The 22,846-nt window shown below is 43.7% G+C and overlaps 1 protein-coding gene across 3 annotated transcripts in view; it reads left to right on the forward strand.

The window, feature by feature from the left end:
- The first annotated feature begins 216 nt into the window (after positions 1-216).
- Positions 217-22,846, forward strand: part of LOC139243617 (protein FAM184B-like) — a 418,508-nt gene continuing 395,878 nt past the window's right edge. For all 3 annotated transcript variants that reach the window (XM_070870807.1, XM_070870810.1, XM_070870811.1), the window contains exon 1: positions 217-624. In XM_070870807.1, the coding sequence (XP_070726908.1) occupies positions 481-624 (144 nt within the window). In that variant the 5' untranslated portion in view covers positions 217-480. The remainder of the gene's footprint in view (positions 625-22,846) is intronic.

A 22,846-nucleotide genomic window follows, 5' to 3' on the forward strand; every position in this document is an offset into this window, starting at 1 on the left:
AATAAATTAGGAGAGAGCTAAGTAAGTGTGAATTCCCTTTAACGCAACAATTGATATGACTACACGCGTTTCAGTAAATTAAACGACTAAAATTAGACTAGCCATAATTACGCGGATAATTCATCTCCGTTTAATCTCCTCCCTTTGGAGGCGTTACCGTTTGGTGTTTGTCACATGGTGTTAAAGCACGGATCTCGTTTCATGAAAACTTTGCGGTCTGTTTACAGACAGGCAGTGCCTACTATGGAATGTGCAGCATCTACCCACTGATACCGCCTCCGCCCTGATGGCTGGCACTGAAAGATTTGACTGAACAGTTCTGGCGTTGCACATGCTCCTGTTTCTTTGCGGCTCTGTGCCTTCGATGAGGGATTTGACCATCTACAAGACCGATCTTGACAGCAATCCTTCGCAGCCTGTTTTGGGCACAAGAGCTGCGCGTTCGCGAGGGTTCACACCAATTCTACCAGCCAGGAAACCATGGCGACGGGAGTGAATTGGACAGATCAGGGGAGCCATGGTGCCAAATGCAATGGTTCGAAAGCAACTCTCCCAGAACCGGTGCAGCACTACAACTACGATATTCACTTGAAAATGTGTAAGAAGATCGCCCAATTAACGAAGGTATGATCTGGGAGATTGCGAATGATACATGCACATATTGCAAAATTAAGCAGGTCTAACACAAATAGGAACACGATCACTATACGGCAAAATAAATAAAACATAAATGTACAATCTTATTTGCTACCAATTTATTTGAAGCGATTATTATTTTGAATAATGCAAACTTTCTGGCTTTAAAACAGTTACATTAAAATCTAATTTATTCTGAATAACGTTAATTATAAGAGGTTAGTTTGAAATGTCAAAGACTTGTTTTTGTCCATTCAAACAAACGAGTTAATTTACTTAACTTCCGAGTAAGCGGTAAATGTTTTAGATGGGTTAATGGTTCTTTTCCAGTGGACCATTCTTCCACGCTCTCTTCATTCAACGTCATAATAAATAGATTAAAGTTAGCTGATTGCTACAACTGGCACCTAAATAAAAACTCAGAACAAAGCAGCAGCAACGAAGTGATCATCATAAAAATTAAAATAAAATTCTCAGGTGCTTCACTTTATTAAGCATGTAGGAGCAGGTTTGAGTCCAACATGCAATCTTTCAGTTTCCACCTCAGAATTGAAAGTAAATTGGCTGACTGTTGAATGCAAGGTATTCCCAGAATAATACATATGACATTACACTCTCTTTTAAATACTGAGTGGAAATAAATGGAGACGAGCACAGCTAATCAAAACTATTTTTATTGCCGTGATTGCTATATTCTTTACATTTCTGGAAACATTATGATAACCACAGATAGAGCTTACATTAGCATTATACAAGGATTTTCTAGCGATCATTTTGGAAAAAATGCTCATGTGCCTGTGGCTTTGACATAGTTATATACATAGTTTACTTGTGTTGATCAAATCTTAGGAAAATAAGTAATAAAAAATAATGAGATTCAATCCAAAATACACATTTAAATTTAACATAAGACATCATCCCTTTAGTGTTAGGGCATTAAGAAAGAAGTTTCTTGAGTCTGTTTTAATTTGTGTGTGTTGAGAGGTATTTTGTTTTACATATCAATGTGCGATGGGAAATAGTTACTGTGTTCAGTGTATATCAAACATTCTGGCTTAATGCGATTTATGATGGTTATTGGAGTACCTTCACTGTCAGCTTGGAGCTAGATTTGGTTTGTAATGTCAGTAAAGATAAATAACATGATCAAAGCATGTGGTAAGGTTTTGTTTTTCTTTACCAAAAGGAGTATCAGAGGTACATAGAATATTTTAATCTGCAGCAGTCTTTAATGTATAACAGTGTAACTGATTCCAAACACCTGTTCTTTAAAGTAACAAGTCTTAAGAGACATTTAATTTTTAGCACTACAGACGATATGATACACCAATTTAAAATAGGTTGTTGCTAGGTGAACATGGGCTGAAGGGAGCAACCATAGTTGGAGAACACTTTAGCTAGATCATTTGCCATGGACTGTATTATGTTTGTACTGTACCTATGAATGACTCCACGAGGCAATGTGTTGTACTCAAACTCTAGTGACCTTGGTTCTTTATTCTAAACTCCAGAGTGAGGCAGCCGCATGGTGACTCCCCTTTTATACATCCCCTGCCACCAGGGCAGGACAGAAAACCCTGGTCTCCACCAGTTGCACCCTCTAGTGGTGCCAGCATGTATATACACAGTGTAAACCTTATTGATAATACATCAGGTAAACAAGTCTCCATCTTATGCAACTATACAGTGACTACATGTATATCTATAGTCTGCATATATAACAGACTGCAAATTTAGAATTGTATAACTGCTACTCTTACCTCCCCAATGCCCATTGATGCATTCATTTCAAAGGAGTGGCGGGCGGGGGCGCGTGCAGGCAGATACTCCCCTCGACAATGTTGCATTTTTATATTACAATGATACATTTCTGTTAATTTAAATACTTTTTTAAACTTCAAAAGTAGTAGATTTTTAAACTCAAAAATTATAGGAAAAATGAATGACATTCGTGTTTATCAATATTTAACTGACAATACAGACCACTTTCCCAGAAACAACCTGAACAACACTCTCCCCTTCATACATTGCCTCTGTGAAGGGGGAAGGTAGTAATCTCTCACTTTAAGCACTCCCAATTTACAGAGGCAGTTTTCCCTTTCTAACCACCTTAGTTCAGAGGAAGTCTTGCCCCATCCAACTCCCTCCAGTTCACAAAGGCATTCTTCAACCTCCCAGTTCAGAGAAGCACTTTTTTTCCCCCTCACCCCTCAACACATCAACTTCACAAAGGCACACTATCTCTTTTTACTTCACTCAGTTCAGAGATTCACTCTTCCCTCCTTGATGAGCTTTCCACGGCCAGTTTTGACGCTGCTTCGGGAGCAGTCTCAGTACTGTGGATAGAAATTCCTGATGTATCTTGAGAGCAGGATTTCCCACTTGCAGCCCCCTGCACAGAGTCTGTTCACAGAGCAAAACAAAGTCACGTACGAGCCAAAGTTGGGATTGTCAGTGAAAAGGCCGTCAAACAGTGGTGCGGCAACAATTTCCCAGTCAGATCCCTTGCAGCAACAAATCAGCAGTTGTATCAAGAGCTTACTCTTTTGCTGCCCCGGGATAAAGCATAAAATATCCACACACATTGCATATGCCTGCGCAATATCTGCAAGAGTTTTATGTAGACTTGATAAATTCTCTCATTTCAAAAATAGCAGATCCTGTGGAGTTACTGATGCTTATGGAGAAATTTAAAAACCCAACAACAATGACAGATTTAACTTTTGTTCCTTTTACTTGAAAGTCCATGATTAGATATATTCTCTGCTGTCTAAACTAATCTTCCTAAGTAAAATATTAAAAGTCCAACTGCAGAAGAACACAATGAATGAAAAAGTTCATGTAATTCATCAAGTCTACCCTGTCCACAGATCACCACATAAAGGCAAGGAAAGAAAAGGAATGTAGTCACTGTTGTAATGCAGGGAAAATATGCAATCAAACCTATTATGGACTGTGCCACATTTATTTTATCTCCTGAGGGATAGCTCTGCACATTATCTCTCTGAACCCTAAAAAAGGTAATGAAGCAAAACTCCAGAATGTTTATCCTTCCTCACATATCCATGCTTTAACTCTATTTGTAGATGAATAGACAGGTGTAATTATAGCACATGATTTTTTTCCAATGGCACTGGCACCATCATGCATTTAATTATCTCAGTCCATTCTTATAATCTTCAATCTCATTCCCAGCTAGATACTAATCTATGTCTTTTTAAAGCAGTTAATATAAAAAGCTTTAACTGTTTTTGATGTAATCAGTTCCACATAGCCAGTACTGTAACCTAACTTCAAGCTCGCTGATTTTGTAATTGTGTACTTTAGTTTTATGTATGCAGAATAAATTTAGTAATTTGCTTACATGTGCATTGTCATATCAGTGTCTCTCAACATTGTAAATAATTTCTCTATCTACCAGATGGTTCTGGGCTTTGAATCAAAATGTAACAGTGATCAAGGAGGTGTATATAGCAATGTGTCGTGTATCCAATGGAGGCAGAGGGAGGTCGCTGATTGGAGCGTGGGCAGGTACAGCAGGAGTAGCGAGGTCGGGGCGAAGGAGCGGTGAGAGATCATGGAGCGACGCGATCAGGGCACAGAAGAGGCGAGGGCCCAGGGGCAGCATGGGCCAGCCCACACTGCGATACGTGTGCACACTAGATCCGTGCAGCAGAGCTGGTCTCCAGTTGTCTTGGTCAATCCTTGCCACTAGACCAAGACCTCGCTCTGTCAAGCCCGTGCGATAGCTGGTGTGCAACGGCCGCCACACGTTAAAAAAATCCACGCACAGGCATCTTCCACCTTTCAATATGCAGTTGGAGACTTGGAATATTAGGTCCTTCATTGAAACACCTGTGAACTCATTGAACTCATCTCTTTTTGGTGTGGAAGCAAGTCATCCTCGATCGGAGGGGCCACCTAAGAAGAAGAAGAAGAAGAAGAAGAAGTAGGGATTAAACAGCTGCATCACCATTATAAGGGTATGTACCAGTATTAACTGGACTCTAGGAGATCCAGTGGGTGGACAGTGAACAATTAGAGTACGAGGATTATAACAGACCTGCCTGCCACAAGGGTCCAGACTCTCCACTAGTGTGCCAAGGTTGAAAATATCTATTATACATTAAACGTGCTGAGTAGATTGCAGCTTTCAATTTCAAAGTGTGTTGAAAAGTCCATTATCATACTAGCTCAGTGAAAAAAATGCATTACTATAATGTCAGTATTTATCTGCATTACCTGTTTTGGCTGCAGGTGGCACTGAGTTGGCATTTTTAGAGTTAAAAGCTTGTCATATAAATTAGACCAGATTTTGATGGAGTGGCACAGTGTATGCCATTAGTTAGACTTTTTCCTGCACTCTTCAGCTCAAAGTTTTTTGCCCTAGGAGTTGCTGGAAGTGATTCTCAGGCACACAGTCTTGGCAGTGAAACTTCTCATCCAGTTCAGGTGCACAAACACTACTTTTTAGAGAATGCAGTCCCTTTGCAGTTTTATTGCAACCTGTCTCTAAGAATGACAGGCTTTGAAAAAAATCCTCACTTTAACCTGTCAAATCAATTATCGAAAGAGCAATCTCTGAAAACATTGATGCCATTTTGAATGCTGTCAACTGTGTACAGCACACCTTACTCCTTCCTGCACAAAAAACACACTACTAAAGGAAAGCATAATACATTTACACCATTTTCTTCTTCCTATGAATCTACCTTGGCAAATAAATTTCAGCCCACTAATCCACCCATTGCGTAGAATTCTACCTTCCAACTAGGTGAACAACATTAAATAGACAGTCGAAGGCCTTGAATCCACATGCAAGCCACATCTCTACAAAGGATAAAGTCGCATCTTGAAAAGTACAGAGGAGACTGCACTCCACCACACAGCACAAATTTGATGCGTGGAGAGATCAGTCAACCTCTTGAGGGATTCCCAACTTTACTAGTCAGAATGTCGGGGTCCTCTTGACTGGTAACCTCCCTCCACTGTGCACAAGAGAATTTTTCACCCCTGCCTTTCCTCTACCTGTCCTCAAAAAAACATTGTTCTTTTCCTATATCTCCCTATCCACTCTCCTCTCATCATCCATCTTCTCCCATCCAAATTCCCCTATCCTCACCCTCTGTTTTATCTCCACCCACACCTGGGTCCATTTACCAACCCCCCTCTCCCATCCCCCCTGCCCCCGTCTCTTCATTTTGCTTGACCTGAAAACTGCACTTAGTCTTGACTCCCTGTGTGCCACACCAAGATGAAATAGCACATTATACATTTTCATAGCATCATAGAATGATACAGCATAAAAGGAGGTCATTCGACCCATTGTGTCTGTGCTTGCTCTTTGTTTGAGCTATCCAATTAATCCCACTCCCCTGCTCTTTCCACATAGCCCTGTATTTTTTTTTTATCCTTCAAGTATTTATTCAGTTCCCTTTTGAATGTTACTATTGAATCTGCTTCCACTACCTTTTCAGGCAGTGCATTAAAAACATAACAGCTCGCTGTGTAAAAAAAATGTTTCCTCATGTTGCATCTGGTTCTTTCGCCAATCACCTTAAATCTGTGACCTCTGGTTACCGACCCTTCTGCCACTGGAAACAGTTTCTCTTTGTTTACCCTATCAAAACAGTCCATGATTTTGAACACCTCTTTCAAATCTCCTCTTAACCTTCTCCGCTCTAAGGAGAACAACCCCAGCTTCTCCAGTCTCTCCACATAACATCTCTGAAACCATTCTAATAAATCTTTTCTGCAACCTTTCTTTTAAAATATTTGTTGTAGTGCACATAATCCTCCTCCTAAATATGAATGTTGAATTAATTTATACATTTAATAATTTAATCAGCAATGATACAACCAGTAGTCATCCAAGAAAACAGAAAGAAAGCACTACAGAGGAACAAACTCATGCATGTAGTGCTGTTTTTGTGAAAACAACCTCTCTTATTGAGCGCAATGCTTCACTAAATAAGGGGAAGATATTAGAACCGTGGAATATTACAGCACAGAAGCAGGCTGTTTTGCCCACCAGTCTCTGCTTGTGTTTTTCTCTACATGAGCCATCTAGTCTAATCTCACTCTTCATCAAATTCCCATTTGCTTTAATATTCCTCTTATTTAAGCGGCCCTTTAAAGTAATTGATATAATTTGCTTTTAACAATGGATTGTGTAAGAGAATTCAATATTCTAACCTCCCTCAGTGTAATTTTTTTTCTAACATCCCCATTAATTTTTGTGATTATCTTAAAGTATGCCCTCTCATTACCACTTCACCAACCAGTTGAAACAATCCATCACTATTTACATTATCACAACCCTTCATAATCTTGAACACTTCTATCAGATCACCCTTTAACCTTCTGAGCGCTAATTAAAAAAGCTGCAACTTCACAAGTATTCCACTATAATTGTAGCCCATCATCCCTGTTAACATTTTAGTGAATGTATGTTGCACCTTTTCTATTGCTTTTATATCCTTCCTATAATGACATCCTTTGAGACTGTGACAAAGGTAAACTATCTCTCCTCATCTTTCTTGACTTGTTTGCAGCTTTTGACATGGTTGACCACTCTATCCTTCTCTAACGCCTCTCCACTGACGTCCAGCTGGGTGGGTCTGCATTTATGTAATCGTAGCCAGAGAATCACCTGCAACCTTCTCTTATGCTCTTGCATCCTTATCTCTGGTGTCCCCCAAAGATCTATCCTTGGCCCCTTCCTATTTCTCATCTACATGTTGCCCCTTGGCGACATCATCTGGAGACACAACGTCAATTTCCACATGTACACTGATGACACCCAGCTCTACCTCACTACCAGTTCTCTCGACCTCTCCATGGTCTCTAAATTGTCAGACTGCTTGTCTGATATCTAGTTCTGGATGAGCAGAAATTTTCTTCAATTCAATATTGGGAAGACGAAAGCCATTGTTTTCAGTCCCTGCCACAACCTCCGTTCCCAAGACACTGATTCCATCCCTCTCCCCAACTCCTGTCTGAGGCTTGAACCAAACTGTTCGCAACCTTGATGTTATATTTGACCCTGAAATGAGCTATCGACCGCATATCCGCAGCATAACTAAGACCGTCTATTTCTACCTCCATAACATCGCTGGTCTCTGCGGTTGCCTCAGCTCATCCGCTGTTGAAGCCCTTATCCATGCCTTTGATATCTCTAGACTTGACTATTCCAACACACACCTGGCTGGCCTCCAGCATTCTACTTAAACTAGAGGTGATCCAAAACTTGGCTGCCCGTGTCCTAACTCGCATCAAGTCCCACTCACGCATCACTCCTGTGCTCGCTTACCTACATTGGCTTCCGGTTAAGCAACGCCTAGATTTAAAAATCCTCACCCTTGTTTACAAATCCCTCCATGGCCTCGCTGCTCCCTATCACTGTAATCTCTTTCAACCCCCCGAGATGTCTGTGCTCCTCAAATTCTGCCCTCTTGAGCATCCCTGATTATAAGTGTTCAACCATCGGTGGCCGTGCCTTCAGCTGCTTCGGCCCTAAGCTCTGGAACTCCCTCCCTAAACTTCTCTACCTTTCTACCTCTCTTTCCTTAAAATCTACCTCTTTAACCAAGCTTTTGGTCATCTGCCATAATTTCTTCTTATGTGGCTCGGTGTCAAATCTATCTGTTTTGTCTTATAATACTGCTGTGAAGCATCTTGGAACATTTTACTACATTAAAGGCGCTATATAAATAAAAGTTATTGTTGTTATTAAAAAACAAATTAAACCTGGCTGGGGAGTGCAGCCAGAGCCAAGTCCAAAGCACCACAGGTGGCTCAGTTGCACAGTGGGGAGGAAGAAGGGTGGAAGAGCAATAGTGGTAGGGGATTCGATAGTTAGGGGAGCAGACAGGCACTTCTGCAGCCGCAGACATCCAGGGTATGCCAGGGTAAAGAATGTCACTGAGCGGCTGCAGAACATTCTGAGCAGGGAGGATGAACAGCCAGAGGTCGAGGTCCATACCAGTACCAATGACATGGATAGAAAGAGGGATGAGGTCCTACAGGCAGATTTTAGGGAGCTAGGAGGGAGATTAAAAAGCTACTCAAAGGTGGTAATCTCTGGGTTACTCCCGGTGGCACGTGCTAGTGAGTACAGGAATAGGAGGGTGGAGCAGATGAATGTGTGGCTGCAGAGATGGTGCAGGATGGGAGGGCTTTGGATTCCTGAGACATTGGGACCATTTCTGTACAAGCCGGACGGGTTGCATCTCAACAGAGCCGGGACCAATATCCTCGCGGGCGAGTTTGCTAGTGTTGTTGGGGAGGGTTTAAACTAGCTTGGCAGGGGGATGGGAACCTGAGAGTAGATTCAGAAGGGAGCGAAGCAAAGCTGGAATTGGACAGCAGAAAATTAGAAAGTGAATTTGAAAGGCAGAGGAAACAAAGGCTAGAAAATAGATAACAAGGGAGTTAGGCAGTGCTAAATGGTATATACTTCAATGCAAGGAGTCTAGGGAATAAGGCAGGTGAGCTGAGAGCACAGATGGACACTTTGGATATGATATTCTTGGTTACAGGGTTTTCAGACGGGACAGAGAACGGGATAAAAAAAGAGGGGGGGGGTCGCAGTATTGGTTAAAGAAACAATTACAGCTGTGAGAAGGGATGATGTGTTCGAAGGATCATCAAATGAGGCCTTATGGGTTGAAATTGAAGCACGAAAAGGGGGTGATCACACTGTTGGGAGGGTACTAGAGACCCTCAAACTGTCAGAGGGAGATAGAAGAGCAAATATGTAGGCAAATTTCTTTGAAAGTGCAAAAACTATAAAGCAGTAATAGTAGGGGATTTCAACTACCCTAATATTAACTGGGATAGAATTAGTGTGAAAGGTTTAGAGGGTGCAGAATTCCTAAAATGCATTCAGGATAACTTTTTAAGCTAGTATGTAGCAAGCCCAACAAGGGAGGGGGCGGTTCTGGACTTAGTTTTAGGGAATGAAGCTGGGCAGGTGGAAGGGGTATCAGTGAGAGAGCATTTTGGTACTAGTGATCATAATTCAGTTAGATTTAGGATAGTTATGGAAAAGGATAAAGCTGGACCAGGAATAAAAGTTCTCAATTGGGGGAAAGTCAATTTTGCTAAGCTGAGATGTGATTTAGCCAAAATGGACTGGAAACAGCTACTTGAATGTAAACCAGTGCCAGAGTAGTGGGAGGCATTCAAGGAGGAGATCCTGAGGGTTCAGAGCAAGTATGTTCCCTTAAAAAAAGGGTGGGACTAACAAATCTAGTGCCCCTGGATGTCAAGGGGCATACAGGGTAGGATAAAGAAAAAACATGGAGGCTTATGACAGATACTGAGGGCTCAATACTGCAGAAACCCAAGAGCAGTATAGGAAGTGCAGGGGTAAAATTATAAAGGAAATTGGGAAAGCAAAGAGAGTGTGAAAACATTTTGACAAGTAAAATCAAGATAAAGCCCAAAGATGTTTTATAAATACATTAAGAGCAAGAGGATAACTAAATAAAGAGTAAGGCCTATTAGAGACCATAAAGGTAAGCTGTATTTGGAGTCAAAAGACCTGGGTATGGTTCTTAATGAATGATTTACATCTGTTTTCACCAAAGAGAGGGGTGATGCAGACTTTGCAATCAGGGAGGAGGAATGTGAAATATTAGATGAAATAAACATAGTGAGAAAGGAAGTAATAAGAGGTTTACCAGCTTTGAAAGCAGCCAAGAGGGTAAATGATTGGCTGGTTGATTGGTGAGTAGTTTGTCTTTTTCTTTATCGTTTTTCTTTTTCTTATCAGTAAGAAACCTTTGGCGTTGTTACCAATTAAGTTAATCTAAGGGTTAAATCATGGCAGGAGAGTCCAGATCCATGTCATGCTCCTCCTGTGCTATGTGGGAAATCAGGGATTGCGGCACTGGAGCTGCACATGGACTCACTCTGGAGCATCTGCAATGCTGAGAATGTCATTTAGTGAGTTGGTCACACCGCAGGTAAAGGTTACACAGCCAGATAGGGAATGGGTGACCATCAGGCAGAGCAGTGGAAGGAAAGTAGTGCAGGGGTCCTCTGCGGTCATCTCCCTCCAAAACAGATATACCACCTTGGGTACTGTTGGGGGAGATGACTCATCAGGGGAAGGCAGCAGCAGCCAAGTCCATGGCACCAGGGGTGACTCTGCTGCACAGGAGGGCAGGAAAAAGAGAGGGAGAGCTATAGTGATAGGGGATTCGATTGTAAGGGGAATGGATAGGCGTTTCTGTGGCCGCAAACGTGACTCCAGGACGGTATGTTGCCTCCCTAGTGCAAGGGTCAAGGATGTCTCAGAGCGGCTGCAGGGCATTCTGGAGGGGCAGGGTGAACAGCCAGCTGTTGTGGTACATATAGGTACCAATGATATAGGTAAAAAACGGGATGAGGTCCTACAAGCTGAATTTAGGGAAGTGGGAGTTAAATTAAAAAGTAGTAATCTCAGGATTGCTACCAGTGCCACGTGCTAGTCAGAGTAGGAATTGCAGGATAGCTCAGATGACTACGTGCCTTGAGGAATGGTGCAAGGTGGAGGGATTCATATTCCTGGGACATTGGAACCGGTTCTGGGGGAGGTGGGACCAGTACAAACCGGACGGTCGGCACCTGGGCAAGACTGGAACCGATGTCCTAGGCGGAGTGTTTGCTAGTGCTGTTGGGGAGGGTTTAAACTAATATGGCAGGGGGATTGAATCTATGCAGAGAGGCAGAGAAGTAAAAAGGGGGCAGAAGCAAAAATTAGAAAGGAGAAAAACAAGAGTGAAGGGCAGAGAAATCAAGGGCAAAAATCAAAAAGTGCCACATTACAACATAATTCAGAAAGGACAGTGTTAAAAAAACAAGCCTGAAGGCTCTGAGTCTCAATGCGAGGAGCATTCTTAATAAGGTGGATGAATTGACTGCGCAGATATCTGTTAACGGGTATGATGTAATTGGGATTACGGAGACATGGCTCCAGAGTAACCAAGGCTGGGAACGCAACATCCAGGGGTATTCAATATTCAGGAAGCACAGACAGGAAGGAAAAGAAGGTGGGATAGTGTTGCTGGTTAAAGAAGAGATTAACGCAATAGCAAGGAAGGACATTAGCGTGGATGATGTGGAATATATATGGGTAGAGCTGCGAAACACCAAAGGACAGAAAACGTTAGTGGGAGTTGTGTACAGACCACCAAACAGTAGTAGGGAGGTTGGGGATGGCATCAAACCGGAAAATAGGGATGCATGTAATAAGGGTACAGCAGTTATCATGGGTGACTTTAATCTACATATTGATTGGGCTAACCAAACTGGTAGCAATACTGTGGAGGAGGATTCCCTGGCGTGTATAAGGGATGGTTTTCTAGACCAATATGTCGAGGAACCAACTAGAGAGCTGGCCATCCTAGACTGGGTCATGGTGACGAGAGAGGATTAATTAGCAATCTGGTCATGCAGGGCCCCTTGGGGAAGAGTGACCATAATATGGTAGAATTCTTCATTAAGATGAAGACTGACACAATTAATTTAGAGACTAGGGTCTTGAACTTAAAGAAAGGAAACTTCGACGGTATGAGACGTGAATTGGCTAGGATAGACTGGAGAATGATACTTAAAGGGTTGACGGTGGATAGGCAGTGGCAGACATTTAAAGATCACGTGAATGAACTACAACAATTGTACATCCCTGTGTGGCGTAAGAATAAAATAGGGAAGGTGGCTCAACCGTGGCTAATAAGGAAAATTAGGGAAAGTTTTAAATTCAAGGACGAGGCGTATAAATTGGCCAGAAAAAACAGCAAACCTGAGGACTGGGAGAAATTTAGAATTCAGCAGAGGGAGGACTAAGGGTTTAATTAGGAGGGGGAAAATATAGTATGAGAGTAAGCTTGCAGGGAACATAAAAACTGACTGCAAAAGCTTCTATAGATATGTGAAGAGAAAAAGATTAGTGAAGACTAATGTAGGTCCCTGGCAGTCAGAATCGGGTGAATTCATAATGGGGAACAAGGAAATGGCAGACCAATTGAACAAATACTTTGGTTCTGTCTTCATTAAGAAAGACACAAATAATCTCCCGAAAATACTAGGGGACCAAGGGTCTAGTGAGAAGAGGGAACTGAGGGAAATCCTTGTCAGTCAGGAAATGGTGTTAGGTTAATTGAAGGGACTAAAGGCCGATAAAAACCCAGGGCCTGATAGTCTGCATCCCAGAGTACTTAAGGAAGTGGCCCTAGAAATAGTGGATGCATTGGTGGTCATTTTCCAACATTCCATGGACTCTGGATCAGTTCCTATGGATTGGAGGGTAGCTAAAGAAATCCCACTTTTTAAAAAAAGGAGGGAGAGAGAAAACAGGGAATTATAGATCGGTTAGCCTGACATCAGTGGTGGGGAAAATGCTGGAATCAAATATTAGAGATGTAATAGCAGCGCATCTGGAAAGCAGTGCCAGGATCGGTCCAAGTCAGCATGGATTTATGAAAGGGAAATCATGCTTGACGAATCTTCTAGAGTTTATTGAGGATGTAACTAGTAGAGTGGATAAGGGAGAACCAGTGGATGCGGTGTATTTGGACTTTCAAAAGGCTTTTGACAAGGTCCCACACAAGAGATTTGTTATGTATGAATAAAGAGTCTGACAAGTGAAGTAAAGTGTGACCTTAGTCTTTTATTACAAGTCCCCAGAGTGCCTCTCTAGCCTGTGAAGCCTCCTTAAGTACAAGTGCTCCCAAGGGATTGTGGGATCCCTTGGGACTCCAGGGGATGAGCCCTCTGGTGGCTACACAAGGTATATACAGGTTTACATATATAACAACACTCAACGCCTCCCCCCCTCCCACACCCCAAAGTCAATCGTGTAACTATTTACAAGCTGAGTCGATCTGGGGCCTTTCTTTCCCTGGTTGATCGTCTCGGTGCAAATGCTGGTTTTGATGAATAGTTTGTTGGTACTTCACTGGGCTGCTGTACAGCTGGCCTTGCTGGGCTGCCTGGTGTGGTGAGTCCTGCTGGACTGCTGCGGTTGATGGGTGCTACTTCGTGGTCAACCACGGTGTCGGTTACCACTGGTGTGTATGTTGGGGGGGTCAAAGAAGGTAGGGTCCAATGTGGGTTGCTCAGGATAGTCTGTGAATCTGAGTTTGATTTGGTCCAGGTGTTTCCGGTGGATGAATCTATTTGAAAGTTTGATCCGAAACACCCTGCTCCCCTCTTTGGCCACGACAGTGCTGGGAAGCCACTTGGGACCTTGTCCATAGTTCAACACAAATACAGGATCATTGATTTCAATTTCGCGTGACACATTTGAGCTATCATGATAAGTACTTTGTTGAAGCCGCCTGCTCTCTACCTGTTCATGTAGATCAGGGTGGACTAACGAGAGCCTTGTCTTAAGTGCCCTTTTCATGAGCAGTTCAGCGGGTGGAATCCCAGTGAGCGAGTGGGGCCTCGTGCAGTAGCTAAGCAGGACTCAGGATAGGCAAGTCTGCAGTGAGCCTTCAGCTACCCCCTTCAAGCTCTGCTTGATGGTTTGCACTGCTCTCTTTGCCTGACCATTGGATGCTGGTTTGAACGGGGCCGATGTAACATGTTTGATCCCATTACGGGTCATGAACTCTTTGAACTCGGCACTGATGAAACATGTGGATAACGTGTATAATGTGGATAAATGTGAGGTTATCCACTTTGGTGTTAAAAACAGAGAGACAGACTATTATCTGAATGATGACAGATTAGGAAAAGGGGAGGTGCAACGAGACCTGGGTGTTATGGTACATCAGTCATTGAAGGTTGGCATGCAGGTACAGCAGGCGGTTAAGAAAGCAAATGGCATGTTGGCCTTCATAGCGAGAGGATTTGAGTACAGGGTCAGGGAGGTGTTGCTACAGTTGTACAGGGCCTTGGTGAGGCCACACCTGGAGTATTGTGTACAGTTTTGGTCTTCTAACTTGAGGAAGGACATTCTTGCTATTGAGGGAGTGCAGCGAAGGTTCACCAGACTGATTCCCGGGATGGCGGGACTGACATATCAAGAAAGACTGGATCAACTGGGCTTGTAGTCACTGGAATTCAGAAGAATGAGAGGGGATCTCATAGAAACGTTTAAAATTCTGATGGGTTTGGACAGATTAGATGCAGGAAGAATGTTCCCAATGTTGGGGAAGTCCAGAACCAGGGGTCACAGTCTAAGGATAAGGGATAAGCCATTTAGGACCGAGATGAGGAGAAACTTCTTCACCCAGAGAGTGGTGAACCTGTGGAATTGTTGAGGCCAATTCACTAAATATATTCAAAAAGGAGTTGGATGTAGTCCTTACTACTAGGGGGATCAAGGGGTATGGCGAGAAAGCAGGAATGGGGTACTGAAGTTGCATGTTCAGCCATGAACTCATTAAATGGCGGTGCAGGCTAGAAGGGCCGAATGGCCTATTCCTGCACCTATTTTCTATGTTTCTATGTTTCTATGGCCCGTTGTCGCTCACAAGAACATCAGGCAGTTGTTGCGTGGCAAACATTGCCTGCAGGCTTTGAGTGGTGGCAGCGGACGTGCTAGCCGACATTATCTCATATGCAATCCATTTGGAGTATGCATCCACAACCACTAGGAACATTTTACCCAAAACCGGGCCTGCACCCCGGACCACGGTTTGGAGGGCCAAGACCATAAACTTAGTGGCACCTCTCTGGGTGCATTGCTTAACTGCGAGCATGTGTTACATTTGTGCACGCAGGACTCTTAAGTCCGCATCGATACCGGGCCACCACACGTGGGACCTGGCTATCACTTTCATCTGTGTGAGTACTGTGGAGATCACTGATGAAAGTTTCCCTGCCAATCTTGGCACCACTACCCGATTGCATAGACATTTCATCTTTGTGCCGCTGGTACGCCTTTATCTCTTCCTGCATTTCTATTGGGACACTGGATCAGCTCCCGTGAAGCACACATTTTTTTACTCGGCACAGTAAGGCGTCCTGGCTTGTCCAGGTTCTAATCTGTCGGGCGGTAACGGGTGATTGCTCACTCTCGAATGCTTCCATTACCATGACTAAATCTGCGGGCTGTGCCATTTCCACCCCCGTAGTGGGCAATGGCTGCCTACTGAGAGCATCGGCACAGATTTCTGTGCCTGGCCTGTGGCGGATGGCGTAGTTGTACGCAGACAACGTGAGCGCCCATCTCTGTATGCGGGCCATGCATTCGTATTTATCCCCTTTCGGAAAAAAGGGATATCAGTGACTTATGGTCAGTTTCCAATTCAAACTTGAGCCCAAACAGATATTGATGCATTTTCTTTACCCAATAAACAAATGCTAACGCTTCTTTTTCAATCATGCTGTAGGCCCTCTCAGCCTTAGACAGATTTCTGGATGCATAAGCAACTGGTTGCAATTTCCCAGATTCATTAACTTGTTGCAATAAACAACTGACCCCGTACGATGACGCATCACATGCTAGTACCAAACGCTTGCATGGATCATACAACACAAGCAATTTGTTGGAGCATAACAATTTTCTAGCTTTTACAAAGGCTTTTACCCATACCCATTCATCTCCTTTACGCAGTAAGGCGTGCAGTGGTTCTAACAGTGTTCTGAGACCCGTTAAGAAGTTACCAAAGTAGTTCAGGAGTCCTAGAAACGACCGCAGCTCCGTCATGTTCTGTGGCCTTGGTGCGTTCTCGATTGCCTCCGTCTTTGAATTGGTGGGCCTGATGCTGTCCGCCGCGATTCTTCTCCCGAGGAACTCCTCTTCAGGTGCCAGGAAAACGCACTTCGTGTGTTTTAACCTGAGCCCCACGCGGTTGAGCCGATTAAGAACCTCCTCCAGGTTCTGCGGATGCTCGACTGTGTCCCGACCTGTAACCAAGATGTCGTCTTGGAAGACCGCGGGAAGTGCATGGGACCGACTTCAGTAAGCTTTCCATGTTTCTCTGGAATATCGCCACGGCTGATCGAATTCCAAACGGGCATCTGTTGTAAATGAAGAGACCTTTGTGCGTGTTGATGCAGGTGAGGCCCTTCGATGATTCCTCCAGCTCCTGCGCCATGTAGGTCGAGGTCAAGTCCAGCTTCGTGAACGTCTTTCCTCCCGCCAGCATTGCAAAAAGGTCGTCTGCCTTTGGTAGTGGGTATTGATCCTGCAGGGAGAAATGATTGATAGTTATTTTGTAATCGCCACAGATTCTGATTCTTGAGGACTGGAACAATCAGACTGACCCACTCGTTGAATTCGATCGGCGAAATGATGCCCTCTCGTTGCAGCCGGTCCAACTCGATCTCCATCCTCTCTCTAATCATATGCGGTACTGCTCCCGCCTTGTGATGGATGGGTCGCGCCCCCGGAATTAGGTGAATCTGCACTTTTGCTCCTTGGAACTTCCCGATGCCTAGTTCGAACAGCGAGGGGAACTTGTTAAAGACCTGGGGACACGAAGTATCGTCAATGGACGAGAGCGCTCAGATGTCATCCCAGTTCCAGCGTATCTTTCCCAGCCAACTCCTGCCGTGCAGCTTGGGACCATCGCCCGGTACCACCCAGAGTGGTAGCTTGTGTACCGTTCCATCATAGGAGACCTTTACAGTAGCACTGCCGATTACAGGAATCAATTCCTTTGTGTAAGTTCTCAATTTAGTGCGAATGGGATCAGGAGTGGCCTTGAAACCTTGCTGCACCACAATTTATCAAAAGTCTTTTTGCTCTTAATGGACTGGCTCGCGCCCGTGTCCAGCTCCATTGACACCGAGTTTCCATTTAATTGAACCTTCAGCATTATTGGGGGACACTTTGTGATAAATGTGTGCATCCCATATACCTCTGCCTCCTCGATCTGAGGCTCTGGTTCGTCGTGATCCGCCATGGATCTGTCCTCCTCTGCAACATGGTGGTTTGCAGGATTAGCAGTGTTTACAGCTCGCCTGCACATATGTTGGAGGTGTCCCATTGTTCCACAGCCCTTGCAAATGCACCCTTTGAAGCGGCATGAATGTAAACGATGATCACCCCCGCAGCGCCAACAAGGTGTTAATGGCTTTGCATTCATCACCCTTGATGGTGGACTCTGAGACATCTGCGGACATGCAGCTTAAGGCATGAGTGGCCTGCCCTGTATGTTGCAATTTGAAAACAACATCACTTTGTTCACAGTACTTGTAGCAGCACTCGTGTGCTGAGAGATTTGCTTTGTACTGGTGGCAATGAACGCCTGGGCTATCGCTATGGCTTTACTCAAGGTTGGGGTCTCTACAGTCAAAAGTTTGCGAAGTATCACTTCATGGCCAATGCCAAGTACGAAGAAGTCCCTGAACATGTGCTCCAAATGTCCTTCAAATTTGCAATGTCCTGCAAGGCATCTCAGCTCAGCGACATAGCTCGCCACTTCCTGGCCTTCAGACCTTTTGTAGGTGTAGAACCGCTACCTCGCCATCAGCACGTTTTCCTTTGGGTTCAGATGCTCCCGGACCAGTGTGCACAAATCATCGTACGATTTCTCTGCGGGTTTTGCTGGAGCAAGCAGATTTTTCATGAGACCATATGTTGGTGTCCCAAAGAAGGTGAGGAGAATCGGCCTTCATTTGGCAGCGTTCACTTCTCTTTCCATCGCGTTGGCCACAAAGTATTGGTCGAGTCGCTCCACGAAAGTTTCCCAATCATCTCCCTCCGAAAATTTCTCCACGATGCCCACTGTTCTTTGCATCATTGGGTTCGTCATCTGTATCTCGGTGCCAGTTGTTATGTATGAATAAAGAGTCTGACAAGATACTGTGAGCTCAAAATAAAGTGTGACCGTAATCTTTTATTGCGGGTCTCTAGAGTGTCTCTCCAGCCTGTGGGGCCTCCTTAAGTACAGGTGCTCCCAAGGGATTGTGGGATTCCTTGGGACTCCAGGGGATGAGCCCTCTGGTGGCTACACAAGGTATATACAGGTTTACATATATAACAAGATTAGTGTGCAAAATTAAGGCACATGGTATTGGGAGTAATGTAATTGCGTGGATAGAGAACTGGTTGGCAGACAGGAAGCAAAGAGTGGGAATAAACGGGTCCTTTTCAGTTTTCAGAGCGGCAGGTAGTGACTAGTGGAGTGCCGCAGGGTTCAGTGCTGGGACCCCAGCTATTTACAATATACATTAATGATTTAGACGAAGGAATTGAATGTAATATCTCCAAGTTTGTAGATGACACTAAGCTGGGTGGCAGTGAGAGCTGTGAGGTGGATGCTAGGAGGCTGCAGGGGGACTTGGACAGGTTAGGTGAATGGGCAAATGCATGGCAGATGCAGTATAATGTGGATAAATGTGAGGTTATTCACTTTGGTGGCAAAAACAGGAAGGTAGATTATTATCTGAATGGTGACAGATTAGTAAAAGGGGGGCTGCAAAGAGACCTGGGTGTCATGGTACATCAGTCATTGAAGGTAGGCATGCAGTTACAGCAGGCAGTAAAGAAAGCAAATGGCATGCTTGCCTTCATAACGAGCGGATTTGAGTATAGGAGCAGGGAGGTCTTACTGCAGTTGTACAGGGCCTTGGTGAGACCACACCTTGAGTATTGTTTTCAGTTTTGGTCTCCTAATCTGAGGAAGGACATGCTTGCTATTGAGGGAGTGCAGCGAAGGTTCACCAGACTAATTCCCGGGATGGCAGGACTGACATATGAGGAAAGACTGGATCGGCTAGGCTTATACGCACTGGAATTTAGAAGAATGAGAAGGGATCTCATAGAAACTTATAAAATTCTGACTGGACTGGACAGGTTGGATGCAGGTAGAATGTTCCTGATGTTGGGGAAGTCCAGAACTAGGGGTCACTGTCTAAAGATAAGGGGTAAGCCATATAGGACCGAGATGAGGAGAAACTTTTTCATCCAGAGAGTTGCGAACCTGTGGAATTCTCTGCCACAGAAAGTTGTTGAGTCCAGTTCGTTGAACATATTCACAAGGGAGTTAGATGTGGCCCGTGCGGCTAAAGGGATCAGGGGGTACGGAGTGACAGCAGGAGTGGGGTACTGAGGTTGCATGATCAGCCATGATCATATTGAATGGCGGTGTAGGCTCGAAGGGCCGAATGGCCTGCTCCTGCACCTATTTTCTATGTTTCTGTGTTTCTGTGTAAAAGCCCATGGGATCCAAGGCAAAGTGGATCCAAAATTGGCTCAGTGACAAAAAGCAAAGGGTAATGGTCGATGGGTGTTTTGTGACTGGAAGGCTATTTTCAGTGGGGTTTCTTCCGCAGGGCTGAGTACTAGATCCCTTGCTTTTTGTGGTTTTGTGGTTATCAATGATTTAGACTTGAATGTAGGGGGTATGATTAAAAAGTGTGCAGATGATACAGTACAAAAATTGGCCGTGTGGTTGATAATGAAGAAGAAAGCTGTAGACTGCAGAAAGATATCAGTGAACTGGTCATGTGGGCAGTAAAGTGGCAAATGGAATTCAATCCGGAGAAGTGTGAAGTAATGCATTTGGGGAGGTCTAACAAGGCAAGGGAATACACATTAAATGGTAGGATACTGAGAAGTGTAGAGGAACAAAGGAATCTTGGATTGCATGACCACAGATTCCTGAAGGTAGCAGGCCAGGTAGATAAGGTGGTTAAGAAGACATATGGAATACTTGCCTTTATTAGTCGAGGCAAGGAATACAAGAGCAAGGAGGTTATGCTTGAACTGTATAAAACACTGGTTAGGCTGCAGCTGGAGTACTGTGTGCAGTTCTGGTCACCACATTGCAGGAAAGATGTGATTGCACTGGAAAGGGTGCAGAGGAGATTTACAAGAGTGTTGCCTGGACTGGAGAATTTTGGCTATGAAGATTGGAGATGCTGAGTCTGTTTTCTTTGGAACAGAGGAGGCTGAGGGGAGACCTGGTTGAGGTGTATAAAATTATGAGGGGCCTGGATAGAGTGGATTGGAAGGACCTGTTTCCTTTGGTAGAGGGGTCAATAACCAGGGGACATAGATTTAAAGTAATTGGGGGGAGGTTTAGAGGAGATATGAGGGGAAATTTCTTCGCCCAGAGGGTGGTGGGGGTCTGGAACTCACTGCCTGAAAGGGTGGTAGAGGCAGAAAGCCTCACCACATTTAAAAAGTACTTGGATGTGCACTTAAAGTGCCGTAACCTACAGGGCTATGGACCAAGAGCTGGAAAGTAGGATTGGGCTAGATAGCTCTTGGTCGGACGGCGCGGACACAATGGGCCGAAATGGCCTCCTTCTGTGCTGTAAGTTTCCATGATTCTATGATTGGTGGCCGTGCCTTCAGCTGCTGAGGCCCTAAGCTCTGAAATTCCCTCCTTAAACCTCTGCCTCTCCTACATCTCTTTCCTCCTTTAAGGCACTCCTTAAAACCTACCTCATTTTGTCCTAATATCTCCTTACATGGCTCGGTGTCAAATTTTGTTTGATAACGCTCCTGTGAAATGCCTTGGGACATTTTACTACATTAATAGCACTATATAAGTACATGTTGTTGTGCATCAGTGAGATTGCTGCTACAGCACCAAAAGAGGCAGGAAGACTCTTAAAGGCAGAAGCATCCTGAAGACTGCAAGCATTTCTTGCTGAAGGTCTTGGCTGAGATCGTGACCTTTAGCAGGTATGAAATCAAAGTGAAATGGAGAGTCGGGACCCCACTTCTAGGCCTTCTCCCTCCAACTGGAGCCTTTGTGGTAGTCCTGGCAGTCCTGAGGGAACCACAGTAAGAGGGGTGGGCGAGAGGGAAATGGGCCAGGAATCTGGGCCCAATCATCATTTGGATGTGGAAGGCTGGGAATTTGTTCGGCAGTGGTGGTGCTAACGAAGTTGTAGGGAAAGGAATTGGGGTCAAAGCAGGGAGGCAGCAGTCGGCCCTGCTGACCATTTTCCCTGCTGTTTTCATCGCTATCCTGCCTGATTTGATGCATTCATAATATTTCTTAAATATTGACAGTTTTAGGGGTAGAGTTTCCTCTTTGAGTTCAATCGGCGATCCGAGAGAAAATTGTGCTCAAAATTGCGCCTGTTTTGAGAAATGATTTTCTTTATCAAGTTTCTGCTCAAATGCTGAACATACATTCTGCCATGAACCAGCATAATCAGGCAGCGTTTTAAAATGTAATTTAAAAAAAAGAAATTGCTTTAAAAAATAATCCACAATATGTTTAAGAGTGGTAACCTAGAGTAGTTTGATTAATCAAGCTGAAAATGTGTTTATCATAAAAAATAAGCATTTTTAATCACAGTGCCAATCCATCATCTTGAGTAACCTGATTTTAAATGACTGAAAATGACTAAAAAATATATATACAGATGTATTTGTTAGTTATATTGGGGTACTGTAGTCAGTTTCTTAGTAAAATAAAATAAAGTTACGTTCGAAAGTTTTAAAAAAGTTCCTATTAATGTCCTTCTGGTCAAAAGAACCAGCTTAATTTTTAGTGGCTATAAACGGGGGCAATTAGCAGAAACTCCCAATGTTGATTAATTCAGCTGGGTACGTGGTCAGTTTTGTGGGCTGGGCCAGCTTCTAGCACAATATTTTTTAAATTAGCGCAAAAGATCACGGAAACTCAATTTACGTTGAACGTAATTTGCGCTTAAAATTCCGCAATCTTTTGCACGGGTTACGCCTAAATTCAGGCGAAATGCGCCAAAATAAATCCAGCGCAACTGAGCGGAAATTCTACCCCATGGTTCTTAAACTCTCCCTAAGGCGATTCTTAACTATTTCTACTGTCAAGGTTTGAAATGTAATACTTTCACCGTGTATCAGATTAACTGTTATGAACTAACACTTTGGGAAATTTGTTCTATATAAGTGATATTTTAGAGCAATTTCTCAGTTACAGACACATACATGTGGCCATTGTACTATGAGACCTATTAGGCCTCACTAAAATTTGAGAGTAGGAATATAAACAAATTAATTTTCACTGTTTGAAGCTTATAGAGTATCACTTCACATTATGCTGTGTCTAGGGCTTTTATGTGATAATGTAGCTATCACCTTAAATTTGCCAATCACAACCTGATTATAATTTGAACTTTTTATTTTAACTCGTGTTTAAGAAAACAGTATTCTATTTTATAATGATATTTGACACCAGACCTTGTGAATATATAATTGACCATCTGATGACAGCATTTCTAATTGTTGCAGTCATGAGCTTGAAGAAAAACTATGGAGTTATTTTTTTAATAAGGCTCAAGTCCATTAATAGGGAGAGTATGGCGATTTGCAGAT

This window comes from Pristiophorus japonicus, chromosome 2, assembly GCF_044704955.1.
Source record: "Pristiophorus japonicus isolate sPriJap1 chromosome 2, sPriJap1.hap1, whole genome shotgun sequence".
In the NCBI taxonomy this organism is placed as follows: domain Eukaryota; kingdom Metazoa; phylum Chordata; class Chondrichthyes; family Pristiophoridae; genus Pristiophorus; species Pristiophorus japonicus.